Source organism: Merops nubicus, unplaced genomic scaffold, assembly GCF_000691845.1.
Source record: "Merops nubicus isolate BGI_N331 unplaced genomic scaffold, ASM69184v1 scaffold3801, whole genome shotgun sequence".
Lineage (NCBI taxonomy): Eukaryota > Metazoa > Chordata > Aves > Coraciiformes > Meropidae > Merops > Merops nubicus.
The window spans coordinates 41743-55480 of record NW_008590100.1 but is presented as its reverse complement, the minus strand read 5'-3'; the positions used below and the strand labels follow the sequence as shown (position 1 = coordinate 55480).

Here is a 13738-nt window from a genome sequence, read left to right as displayed (position 1 = left end):
AGCTTCTCAACCATGCTCCTCAGTTTCATGTCATCTGCAGATTTGTTGGAGGAGATTTTCCCATGTCTCTTCCTTTCACATCATCCCTGAAGTTCAACCAAATGCAGACGAGCAGCCTGCTGAAGAGGAGTAACATGCTCTTGAGCTAAGACATTGCTAATTAAAATGTGGCATCTATCCTCACCTCATCATAAGCTTAGTAGCAGCTTTAGGTAGGAGGGAGGTGTTTTTCCTAGTGGCCTAATTCCCTACAATTCCTTCTGTTATACTGTTGAACTGGTTGCAACCACAGAATGTTGTAATATGGCTGCTATTAGAACATGCTCCTCTGCATGTTTTTATTGTTTGTTTTTCTGGGGAGAGTTAATTCAAGGCTAAATTCTAAAATTCTTGCTTTATCTTCACTCCTTAGACAAGCAAATCCTGCTCCTGTGTGGTTTTAAAGAAGAGCATAATGCTGGAATATGTTATTTTGATGTCAAAAAGAATCAAATCTGGAAAAACTTTGCCTTCTATTGCTTGTGTAAATGCACCTATGCAAACAGTTACCTGGCTGCTGAGTTTGTAGTGACATTTTTACACTAAATCCTCTAGCCCATCTATGTATTTAAATAAGTGGAAACCATCTAGGTATCTGGTGGGTCGAAGGAGAAAACTGCAGATTTTTAACACCACTGAAATAAGAATGGTTTTGTATATAGGTACTTGAAGGGTTACCCACTTCTTAGTTTCTCAGCATGAAGAAGTCCTTACTGAAGGAGAAATTGCCTCCTGAAAAGGGGACAACACCATGCTACCTATTGCCACCAGCTCATTCTCAGACTTTTTTTTTTTTCCCCCCTCCTTTTTTTTCCTTCTTTTCCCAAGAAATAAAACCCTTCTATGAGAGTCAAAACATCCTGAGACAGCAGTGCAGAGAAGAAGTTTACTGAGCACTGCTTTGGAGGAGGAGGAGGGGACCTAGGTAGGGCTGAAGAGGGCTGTGGGAAAGCTGAGAAGGGGTGGGAGCCCTGCACAAGGGCCCCTTGGCAGAAGGTGGCAGGAACAGGACACGTTCCAGCTTTCGGGTGGCTCTGGGAGGAGCAAGTGTTGGGATTAAAGTGTCTTGATGAAATTGTTCCTTCCCATTTCAGACGCAGGCAGTGAGTTTCATGGCGTGGATTTTCTGCCAGAAGATCTCAACGAGGCTCCAGAGGAGGCAGGAATGAGGGTGAACAAGAAATACTCCTGTCTACCTGCTGAGGACAAGGGGATCCACATTATCAACATCCGAGCTATTGAGGATATAGGATATGACCAGCATGAGAGTACAGTGAGTAAAGGACTTGCCAGATGTGTCATAACTGGCGTACTGTGCTTTAGTCCTGTGCTTATTTCTCATTCTTTCCATTCCCAGGAGGCTCTGAAATCCTCTCTCCCTTTTTCAGAGGTCCTGGGGGGGTTGCCACCAGCCACAGCACATGCAAATGCAGTGGGCTTTGGTCTTTGATGTGAGGAGGGGAACCAAGGGACCCTTGTTTCTAAATTGTAGCACAAAAAGGAGCTGGCTATTCTCAGAGTAAGGAATCTGGCACTAAGGTTGTGGCAAGCTTTGAATCTCTTTGCCATACAGAGTAGAACAGAAAAAAAAAAGGTCTAAAATTTCCTGGGAAAGCAATTGTTAGTGTGGGTGATGTTAAACTAATAGCCTGTAGCACACAATAGAGGTTAGATTTCCAGTGTGGTTAATTGTGCCTTGGTTAAATTCTTGAACACTGATTTTAAGGTAAGTTAGTTTTATGAATACCCAACAGGAGTAGGAGGTTATGCCATAAACGCCTAAAAAGTCGTTTTATTCAGGTGATGAAGGGGCTGAGGTGGAGTGGGCTCTATAACAGATCTCACTGGGCAAAGCTGGAAAGCAGTTATGGATTCATTGTGCTTGTGCTTAATTCGGATGGAGGGTGAAGGAGTAATTCTGTCAGTGTAAACATCCCTCCTGCTGGGGTAACACTGAAATTCTTTGTCTCATTTGCAGCTGAAGGGACGTGAGCTCTACGTGGTCTAAATCCCTGCAGTTCTGTTTCAGTGCAGCAGCAGGGCATGAAAGGATGTGGCCTGTGAATATCCATCAGCATTAACTCCCCACCCTTGAAATAATTGAACCATTTATTTCTTCAGAACAGGACTGCCAGGCTTTGGGTGTTTTGGCTGCATCCCTTTTGCAGAGGCATACAGCTATTCTCCTATGTGAATAGATTTACTGAGGCTGTGGCATCCACAGTGCAGCACCTTCTGAGTGACCAGGAGGTCCCCCAGGGTCAGCTTTTCAACAGGGAAGTTCAGAGAAATGTGAAGCAGCTCTCATGGAGTTTCTGCAGTGTGACCTGTCCCTTTCTTGGTGGGAGTGGCTCAAAGAAACAGCCAGTAGAGATTTCCTGAGCCACTTTTCTCCACTCAAGGCATGCTCCAGGGGAAGAGGAGCTGTGGCCAGGATGCACTGAGCTCTCCTGAGCTCCCCAAGCAGTTAGAAACATCTGATGCACTCTCTGCTGTCATCTGCAAGAGCCACCTTCAGTCCTGCCTGTTTCCTTTATTAGTCTCCAGAACAGACCAGCTAATTGCTGGCCCTCATAAAGTCAGTCCAAGGATGGTAGGAAGTGGTTGGGCTCTGAGTCTTTTGCCTTCTTATCTCTGCACTTAGCTGAGCATCTATCAGTTCCACCTAGTTTTTCAGAAATTGATGGTTAATTAATTAATAAGATCAACACATCTTTAAAAATTAAATACAATTAGTTATCTTAAAAGAAATCCCAGTGTTCCTGCATTTTGTTTACAATAAATCTTACAAACAATCTTGTTTACTCTGAAGAGGCATTGTATCCTGAAAAGCTAATTAGTGACTATTTAGTTATTAATGACCTTCTTATGCTTAAGAACTAAACAGGGATGTCTGGATAGGGCACAAACATGAGCAGCCTGTGCCCTGTGGAATGTGTCACTGTCATGGCTAAATAAGATGGACATGGAGCAGGGGAAAGAGGGACTTGGACAAAGGCTGAACCCTGTGGTGGCAGCAAATGCTGTATTTTATTATAGATTTATGTATTTTCTCCTCCCTCCAACCCCAGGAAGATGGGGTCTGCTGCTTGAATTTGTTGTCTGAGTGAAAATCTCCCCAAGGCAAAAAGGAGTGAAGACATTGATTTATAGCTGTGGGAGCTGGGACCTGCCCTCCCCAAAGTGACATTCAGAGAAGGGTGGAAATCTGTGTGGCACTGGGTGGATTTCGGTGCAGTTTGGGCTCTATTGGCTGTGACATACTGTGTAGGAAGCTCAGAGGTTGCCCTTTTCATCTGGGGTTTAAAACTTGGACTTGTAGAATCAACTCTTTACAAATAACTTAGCTTCACGGTTTTATGTGTGAAATAAGCAGAAGGTGGACACATCCCAAACTGACCAGCAGGATTTGCAACTCATGGCTGGCATTTGGAGTGTAAGTCCTTTTCCCTACGTGGAGGCTTAACATTCTTCTGTGAAATTAAATCCAGAAAATGTCCCTGGTCCCTGAAAAGCCACTTGTGTGATCAGTATTTTTTTATAAAAAACAAATGCAAGCTACTGCTGAGTTTTCCTATTTTTTAAAATGCTCTGTACCTCTCCAAGGGTAGAACTGTGAATTATGTGTGAGAAGTGCTATTGAAAGTAGAAATGAATAATTGTTAGTACTTTTTAATGTTTCTACAGTTATCTTGTGTAACTTTCAGATAAATGCTTGGGAATGGAATTGTGTTTTAAGTCTTCCATTTCTTGCATCTTGCAACACTTGCACAGCATTAATTCGAGATGGGGATCAAGTCTTTGCCACCCTCAGATTGCAAAGCAATGCAGGTTTTATAAGTGGAAAGAGGGGGGGAAGTGATGAACTCAGTGAGCAGTGACCCCACTGCCCTGGCTGTGGGCCATCTGAAGTTTTGGCTGGGTTTCATGAGCAGCTGGCTCCCTTCAGTCTGTATCTAAGATGATCTCTTTCTCAGATGATACAAACTTGCAAGGATAGATAAGGGAAGTGAGAAATGTTTGCACATGATATTAATCTGTTTGTCAGAATTGAATGCCAGATGTCTTGGGTGGAAAAGGACAGATGATCTTAGTGGTGATTAACCCCCAAAGGAGAAAACCAACTCCACCAAGTAGTTGACTTATGTGTTAGTGTGCTGGTAATTAGATTAAATCCCAGTCATTTTAGCTATTTATTTCTGGCCAATAAAATCCCAGCTGTCTATCAGTAAAATTGCAGGTGTTAACTTGCAAAATTGTTTTGAGTAAGTAGCATTGGGGGGGGTGCTCCTCCTGTGTGATGTTTGAAGATAGGTCATTGTGTGCTCCAGGCAAGGAGTCCTGCAGACAAGGAGATGATCTGTCTGCTGCCCCTGTTGCTATGTACTCACTGTTCTCCTCTTCCCTTCTCCCCACACCCTCGTTCTCTGCTTCCAGCTATTAAATTCCCTATCCAAAAATCCAGATGCTGACTGCAAATATGGACTCTACTTCAGAGATGGCAAGAGAAAAGTAGACTACATCCTAGTGTACCATTACAAGAAGTCCTCCACAGCGAGGACACTCACCAGAAGAGTTCAACAGAATGATTCCAGTGCCCGGAGCACCAAGCAGGACCAGCCACTTCCTGGGAAAGGAGTGCAGCTGGAAATGGGGGAAAGTGAAGCTCACGTGGATTACCATGAAGATGACAAGAGGTTTCGCAGGGAGGAGTACGAAGGGAACCTTGTGGAGGCTGGTCTGGAACTGGAACGTGATGAGGATGTAAGGAGCCCATTCGAGTGGTTGAAGATAAGGAGGGTAACTGGTGGTGGGATCCTGGAAGGTACTGAGCTGTTCCTGTGAACCTGGCTCTGATCAAGGTTCCTCAACCTCAGCTCTTCCAGAATTCTATTTCACTTCTGGCAGCACCATCCTCGCCCACCGACTTAATTCACTCCCCAGGAGTGGGCCGTGGTATTGTTAATGCCCCAACGAGGTGAAGTTTCTTAATTTTCTTGGCCAGAATTCATGGCACATCCACTATTGCAACAGAGCTGGTTGATGTGTTGCCACCTCTAGAAGTGAGGCTTAAATGGCTCTGAACACTAATCCCACTTTGGTGGGTTTACAGCATGCAGTGGTTTGGATCCACTGGGAATTCCTGTTCTGATGAAAAATACCTGGTGGAGACAGTGACCTTTTTACACCTCCCTGTAGAGTTCAAAAGGGCTGAATTTGTTCAGGAGGTTCTGGTCGATGCTCCAGCTCGGGCGCGTGGGTCTGTAGCACAGTTTGCTCTTTCCATTCTTGGATAGGAACAGTACAGCTCGTAACGCCCTTCACCTGCACCCTGAAAACAGTCCATTCTATTAAAAGGCCATTAGACTATATAAAAAATGATGTGTGTGAAGTACTGCCAGTGTGTGATTAGTAGAAATAGCCACAGCCATATTAATTTCAAAGAAAGCTATTACAATTAACTGATCCATCCAATATGCCTGAAATTCCTGGGAGAGAGTAAACATTTACACTGGTTTTATTTACAAGAGCTAAAAGTTGAGCTGAAACATCTAGATCTGTGATCAGAGTGCTAAAAAGCCACTCTGCCATCTATTCTTCCCAAATTACAGGCATGGATATAGTGGTGTATGTGTGCATACATATATAAGGTATATATTTTGCACGGTATAATGCAAAAAAACCTTTCACTTCTCTGTCCCCCAGGTGAAAATAAAAATTGCTTTCCATCCAACTTGCAAGTTGTTGTAGGAAACTGGAAGCTTGCCTGTGCCAAGTCATGGATATGTAAATCCTTTGCAGCATGGGAGGTCCCCACCCATGCCACGTAGTACAAATTCAGATGATGCAGAAGGGCTGAGGGTTCCCACCAGGACACTGTAGAGAAGCGAGAACCCCGTCCTCTCAGCACAAAACACCACAACAGATCAGGAATGCAGAGAGATGAAGCAAAGTTACCCGTTTCTAGAAAGCCACATTTCTATTATTTTACTTTCTTCTGTTTTGATGAATTCTAGCTACCAGTTTTCCTCATCAAAATGTGTAGTGTGTTCATATAGACATTCACCTCAGTACCTGAGGCTGCTTCTTTCTCCCTGCAGGTCTGGTCCCTTGAGATACTGAGCAGCTCTTAGGAGGCAGCAGGGACTCTCTCAGCTCCATTAATTACAACCCACTCAAGAACTCATAACATTTGGCTGGATGCCTGTGCTTCAGATTTAACTGGTTTAGCCTGTATTTGTGTCCATAGTCATTAGCTTTTACTTCCCAAATAATTTTTATCTGTTTAACCTTGTGGTAATTGTTCTGGAAGACAACAGCATTTTGGAGTCCCATTTTGCAGCAGCTCAGCACACAGAGGTGCTCAGTGATCGTCCTGTGGTTAGAAACTGGCTGTCTCAAATGAGATTTACCCTGTCAGTGGTAATAGGCTGTTTGTTCCTTAAACATGTGAGAAACACAAGGGGAAGAATATTTAATTTCCTCTCCTCAAGGTAACCTTTTCTCTTTCTTTTTTTTGAAGACTAAAATCCATGGGATTGGATTTGTGAAAATACATGCACCGTGGAACGTGTTGTGTCGAGAGGCAGAATTTCTTAAGCTCAAGATGCCCACAAAAAAGGTGAGCCCTGATTTTCTTCCTTACCTCTGGAAGGCATAGTTTAAACATACACTCATCTCTGAACCCCTTACAAATGTAGGTTTTTCTTCCCACAAGCATTTTTAAAATGTGTAACTGATCTGTAAAGAAAGAGAGTCACATATTTGCTTACTTGGGACAGCAAAAGAATAACTGGGAGGAGGAATAGAAATGAACAATTCCCAGCTGCCAAGTGATGCAAGAGGTTTCATAAGGTGCCTCATCCTCTCAGCATAGTTGGAAAGAAGAGGCTGCAACTGATGATGAAATTTTTGTGTGCCTTTTGCTGGTTTTTTTCTCACCTGAAGCACTAGACTGCTGAAAATGACCCTAAGAGTAATGATTTGTGTGCAGTAGTCTCGCTGGGTTTAGGGACTCTTCATACACATCGTTAGTCATGTTTGCAGGAGCTGGGACTAGAGTACCACAAAATAAATTACCTTTCAGAATATTTGAAATGCCATCCAAGAAATGACAGTATATTTTCATCAAGTCTAAATCATCTCTGATAGATAGCTACCTGTTCAGTGAGCGTAGCTTGGAGATGGATTAATGTTTAAACACAGACTAAGTGCATGTCCCAGGCTGCAGAGGGAAGTCTATAAAGGAGCACGAGACAATCTCAAAGCCCAGTGTCATGTATTACAACACTAAACCCACATTTGCTTGCTTTTTTTTTTTCCTATTAATCCCTATTATTGCCTCACCACTGATTTTAATCAGAAGCACAATTAGAGGGGAAAAAAAAGGTGTATTGTAATCCTGAGGTTCAGGCTGCTTTGCCACAAAAGAAAAATTAGGGTGGGCATTTTGTGGTTTGGGTTGTTTTGTTTGTGTGTGTGTGTGTGTGTGTGAAAGAGGCCATGTAAGCCTGCAGGCATTGCCTGGGAGAAGCAGTGTGCCTGAGAACACCCTCAGACCCCTAAAGTCTTATTTCCAGCCAAGCATTTTCCTGTGGTAGGATCCTTGCCCTGGGTCTACACATGGCTTTTTGTGGCTCAGAGAGGGAAACCTGCAGTCCTCTTTTGTGAGCTGCTAGCACAGCTCCTGGGTTTAGTGCCACAGAGCTGTAAGAGACTACTCAAGATATTTTGGTTCCTTTACATGAAAGAGGAGAAGCTCCTGAAACCTGCACAATATTCCCAGGAAAGCCCCCTGGGGGGAGAGGAGACCACTGCTGCTGTTTCACAGAGGGGCTCTATAGCTCCTTCATTTCTTTGTCCCATTGCACCAAGGAAACACTAAATGCCAGAGGAGCTGGTGTCTCAGGAGCCAGTGCCAAGTGTCTCTCTGTTGAACACCCCAGCCTGATTATTTGGAATCAAACACGAGCCACGTTTTGGCTCAGAGGAAAAGCATTAGGCTTCTTCTGCTTGCTTTGGTTCAACTTTCTCATTCATCTCTGTCTTTCTGAATGTTTTCAAGAACATAAACTATGCTCCTCAAAAGTTGGTTGTGATGTATTTATTTAATTGATGTTTTATTCCTTGCATTTCGCTCTCTCTTGTAACCAAAAATCAATAAAGTTTTACTGGTTTTCTCTTTGCCCAGATGTATCAGATCAACCAGACCCATGGCCTTCTGAAAAAGATTAATTCTGTAATTCAGAAAATAACAGAGCCCATCCAGCCCAAAGTAGCAGAACACAAGCCTCAGACAGTGAAGCGTCTCTCCTACCCCTTCTCCAGGGAGAAGCAGCACTTGTGAGTGATGAAAGCCTTCTGTAAATGTCCATGGTGGTGGGTTCCAGCCTTTCTGATAGCAGCTAAGGCCCCAAAAGGTGAACTGGAAAATGGCCACCAACACTCCATTAGGGATTCCTCTCCAGAATGTTTCTGTTTGGAAATAATTTTTATTATTATTATTATTATCTTCTTTTGGCTCCTTGTTGAGGTCTGAAGCTTTGTAGAAGCCCCTCTGTGAAATCTGTGTGTGGTTTAGCTGCTGTTGGGGTGTGTAGTAGATGTCTACAGAGCTGCACGTCAACTGTTGGACTGCCAGCTGTGGTTTATAATGTGGTTTACAACAGTCTCTTTTCCATGTGAAATAAAATGCTCAGTAAAATTTGTAGCCAGTGATGTGGGTTGATAAATTTCAGAATAATTTCATTCAGCTGCTATGGGCAACTCAGGTGTGTTCTGCCAGCCAGGCCTTTGGAGTTCTTATGGAGTCAATGGTAGCTCTGCCATGGATTTCAGATCAGTAAGGAGAGCTGTAAATGGGGGTGCAGGGAAAAACCATAAGGTGAGACCCAGCCAAAGTTTCAGCTGCCCTGGATTGTTCTGCTGCTGCTCTTCCTTGGCCAGCATCCCAGAGGAGAAGCTTTGAAGGCTGTGTTTATGCATGTGCCAGCTGGAACAAGGAACAGTCCTAGGGCAGGATTTCTTCACTCTACATACATATATATAGTCTTTAATCAAGAGATGCAGAGCACTGATAGATTTGTGCATTAGATTTACAAACACGTTAGCTGGACCTGTCAATCTGTGTGGCATTTGACATGTTCTTGGCCTTGCAGGAAATACATTTGTGTATTTATTGCATGTAGGATGTTCCTACAGCAAAGGAGCCTGGTGGCTCAAAGAAAGCCCAGAAAATGCTCCTTATCTTACTGTGCCTTGTGCTGTTTGCAGTGGTGCCTTTTTTCAGGGAGACCATCTATGTCTTTGCTGAATAGGGGAGGCAAGAGTGGCCTCGAGGGGTTTAAAGGTGCAGACAAAATGTGAAGATTATTAGGGGACATTCAAGGCCAGCAGTGGTTGGGAATTGATCTTCAATGAGCTTCAACAGTCTTTTTTTGTGCAGAAAAACCTATAAATACATAAACCCAGTGAAACTTGTAAGCAGCCTCTTTAAAATATGAGACTTGGGATGGACTTTCTTTTTATGAGGTCTCTACAAGCTATTCTTTAATGTTAGCTCTGAGAGATCCCCACGAGAGATGAAAACATTGAAGGGGTCAACAAGAGCAGGAAATTACTGTCTGTTTTTCAGCCTAATGGACTTCCTTCTAATCTTTTAACAGATTTGATTTGTCTGACAAAGATTCCTTCTTTGACAGCAAAACGAGAAGCACTATAGTAAGTACTATACATGAATAATTTATGGTGGATGTTGCCCTAGTCGTGGTATCCGTATCCCCTCTGCCAGCTTTAGTACAATGCCTGTTGCAAGTTTGTCTTCCCTAACCAAATGCCAGCGATGGCCTGAGACATCAGTTATTGGAATTACAAATAAAGCACTTCTAGCTTTGCCTCATGTCATAAATAATCTTTGATGCCAACAGGTTGCTGCCTTTTGGAAAATAATCTGGATCTTCTTTCTAGTTCACGGTTAATCTGGGACATAGTTTCTTAACAGACATATCACCAGAAAGATTTAGGTTCTACTGATGCTTCTGCCACGAGCTGCTTCACCCCTGTGACTCACTTACCTTTTTGTAACTCCATTGCTTTTTGTGTGAAATACTGGGAAATTCTCCCAAGGCAAATTCCAATGGAACAGGCAGGTATTTACAGGGAATATTACATATAGGTTTGGGAGCCAGTTCTCTAGAATGGTGTCAAAAATGCTGAGGCTTATGATCTTTATTTAACATTATTTATGGTCTGTATTTAACACTAAAGTTTACACAAAGCAAATACAACACAGACAGAAAATTGCCTCTTGTTCTGATGGTTGCAGCACTTGCTGCAACACTTTTCAGTCTAACATGGACTCTTTGCCCCATTCCACTGCTGCTGATCAGTGCATTGGAATGTGACTGGGAGCTGCTTTTATCTCCTATTTAACATCAGGCATTTGGGATGCTAAGTGGTTTCAAAAAGAGCTTAAATCAAAATTATAGCTGCCTTTTATTGCTATGATGATAAGGGGGGTAAGATATCTGACTTCCCTTTCCTCTTTGAAATGCCAGTGTGTGGACCCCATGAAGTAGTGCCCCTGCAGCCTGCAGAACACTGATTTGATCTGGGTGCAGGTTATCAGGGCTAAGGGAGTTTGACCAGGGAAGGCAGATGCAGCAGCACAGAAGTGGAAAAGACAAATATTGAATTGTTTTATTTGTGAGAAAATATTTGAGATTGGAAAAAAAAGCATAGATTTTGGTTGTAGACTTTCTTTTATACATCTAGGTATATAGTAAAAACAACTTGCAAGTACAAAAACCTTAAAGGAGCCAATGAAGAGTTAAAATTCATGGCAAGAGGCTGTCAGAGAAAGGCAGCAAGACAAAAATGACACCATAGGACAAGAGAGTGAGCAAGACTGACTGAACAATGGGCTGAAAGAAAAGGAGCTCAGAGCAGAGGCTGGGAGGAAGAGGAGGGATAGGAGCTTTTAAACTGCTCATGAACACTGGGCATATAACAGCAACGCTGGTAGCATGTTGCTTTGTTTGAAATACCTGTAAGTCACTTGGTGGCAAAAGACCTCTTGAATGTTTCCCAGCACCATTTTATTCTGTGTGCATTTCTTTTCTGGATTCTTGTTTCTTAAAGTTCTCTCCTGCCTTTCTCATATGTATTTTTAAACCACAGAGCAAATATTGACCCTTCCGCCTGCTGCAAAGTGAACAGGAATCTAGTCACTCCCTGCAGGTTTCTGATGAACAGGAGTTAAGCCAAAGACCTTTTACCTGTTAATAAAAAAAAAAATAATGGGTTATATAAGTGGCAATCTCTTTGTGAGAGCCCTTTAGCTCACTGGAGTCACAGTACAACAGCAGGCAGATGAGCTGCAGGGCTTGCCCCGGGTGCCCTCGCTTGGACGGGACCGTGCCAAGCTCTGGGAACTGGGCAAGTGGTGCTGGAGTTAGCACCAGGATTAACCAGCATCCCGAGCACTGGGCAGGCAACGGGCAGCCCTTGCCCGTGGTTCTCCTCTGCTGCTGCTCCCCTGCCAGCCCCACACCACCCGGGCGCTTCCCTCACCCCGCAGCAGCTCGCACGGGCCAAGGTTTGAGTGCTCAACCCCTGGGCTCGGGTGTGCAGAGGTTATTTGACAATAAATGTAATAAATCCTAAAACAAATATGCCTGGTTTGCCACTGAGGTCGTGCAAGCTCAGAAGTTTTAAGGTCAGCCTGTGTTAGTCCAGTTTCTGATGAAAGGCTGTGTGCTGTGGATGTGTCAGGAGCCTGAAGCTCTGCTGAAGGCCTTGGGTTGAAGCCAGCTTGCAGTTGCTGGCCCAGCAGACCACCTAGTCCAGGCAGAAGAGGGCTGCTGGTCTGTGGTCAACATCTAACATGAGCAAAAATAGCATTTCTGTTGGGTGAGTGGTTAGGTGTAACCCTCTTTCCCCCGATCAGTTCTCTTGGTAGCTGGCTGTTGAGTTAAGCCTTTTTCTCTTGGGTGGATAACTCATCACTGAAATCTTTAAGCCCTGCTCTCCTAAATACCATGACTTTTATTAAAGGATGATGACTTCATCGATATCCTGATTTTGCCAATATTTGAGCTGTACACAAAAACAATGGTGCTTTTCACTGGCAGCATCTGAAGTAACCCTTTCCTTTCTATTTTGCTTCCATAGGTTTATGAAATATTGAAAAGAACAACATGTACCAAAGCAAAATACAGCATGGGTAAGGAACATTTTTTATCTTTAAGATCAATACCATTTTCAGGTACTGAAAATAATTGCAAGTTATAACTGGCTGTGGAGCTCAGATTTTGCCCCCCCTGCACTCTCTAATTCGATGTATGCAGATGTAATTGTTTTATTTGGAAATTTAATTAATACAGCCATCTGGAATTTATTCAAATGTCGATTTGAGATCTGATGCTAAATTAAATGGTGAGTATCTAACCCCTGCAGATGTTGGTTAGGTCCTTTGCAGCAGGACTGCATGGGATATAGGTCATTGGAGGGATGGGACGTGCTCTGCATTGGTTCAGTTTTATGCTTGCTGACGTGGGTGAGATTATTCCCACAAATTTCAACAACTGAAGTGAAAAATCCATGGCTTGGCCCATGGATTTTTGGACTTGTCCCATAAGTAGGAATCTCACATTTCTGTCGTGGGATGGATTTTCAGTGACTTGAGTGAAGTGATCTTAACTGATGTCTGCCCAAAACACTCTCCTAAGTAGAGCTGAGATCAGCCTGGTGCAGCAGCCCAGGACTAGGGCATACACCAAAAGCTGGTCCAGCTCTTAGCCCTCAGAACAGTTGTTGCAAGTCAGTGGGTGCAAAGTCTGTGCTGCCACAGCCTGTAGTTTTAGGATTTCAGCTTTAGGGCTTTTGCTCTGAGACCAAAATACATAATACAGGGAAACATGAACTACAGGTCAGGTCACCTTGAAGATTTGTTGCCTGTTCAGCTGTTATATACTTTATGTGATATGTGTTGTGATGTTATATATTTGGCTGTGGGACTGAAGTTAACAAATAGTTCATGGTAAACCAAATTATATAAGGTGGAAAGCTGAATTCCTTCATATCCAAGCCTCTTAACACACAACCAACAGAAACTAATTTGCATGAGAAAAGTGCATGACCACAGGAGAAAGTGTTGATAGCTGTTGGAATCTGCTATAGCATTTATTTGCCTACAAGCATTGAAATAAAACAAAGGGAACTTGAATTACAGGTAGTTCTGTTCAATATTGACCCATCAGCTGCTTAGAAATACATCAAATAATAGAAGAATAATTACGCCAGAAATTACATCCATGGTTTGACTCCTCTGTTAAAGGCCCAACATACAATGTGCAATTGTTGAGTCCTTATATACACTAAATTTTGGTGTTCAGCCAGTATTAACAGAAGTACTGTTTGCCTGTAGCATGGGAAATCCAAATCAATCTGTGACTTTCAGGACCTTTTTTGTAGCCTGGTGCTGGATCATTTTCATTGGAAATTACATACTTGCCCTCTTGAAAGGGGAAGGTCATACAGCTTGGTCTGAAGTCTTGCCTTGGCGTTGGTTACTCACTTGATTTATTTTTTTTTCTTCTTTTTTTTTTTTGGTCCAGAAATGGGAAACATGTTTAGAGATGAGTTGGATAGGGCAGTGGCTAAAGGATAGTAAAGTATTAGGATTCCTGGATCATTCCTC

The 13738-nt window shown here is 43.1% G+C and overlaps 1 protein-coding gene across 1 annotated transcript in view; it reads left to right on the top strand.

Moving 5' to 3' along the window:
* The first annotated feature begins 1204 nt into the window (after nt 1–1204).
* The window catches only part of LOC103782053 (anoctamin-1-like), a 42480-nt gene continuing 29946 nt past the window's right edge, over nt 1205–13738 (top strand). Inside the window, 6 exon segments of the mRNA XM_008949787.1 lie at nt 1205–1312; nt 4477–4803; nt 6563–6661; nt 8231–8382; nt 9705–9759; nt 12211–12262. Coding sequence (XP_008948035.1) covers nt 1205–1312; nt 4477–4803; nt 6563–6661; nt 8231–8382; nt 9705–9759; nt 12211–12262 — 793 coding nt within the window.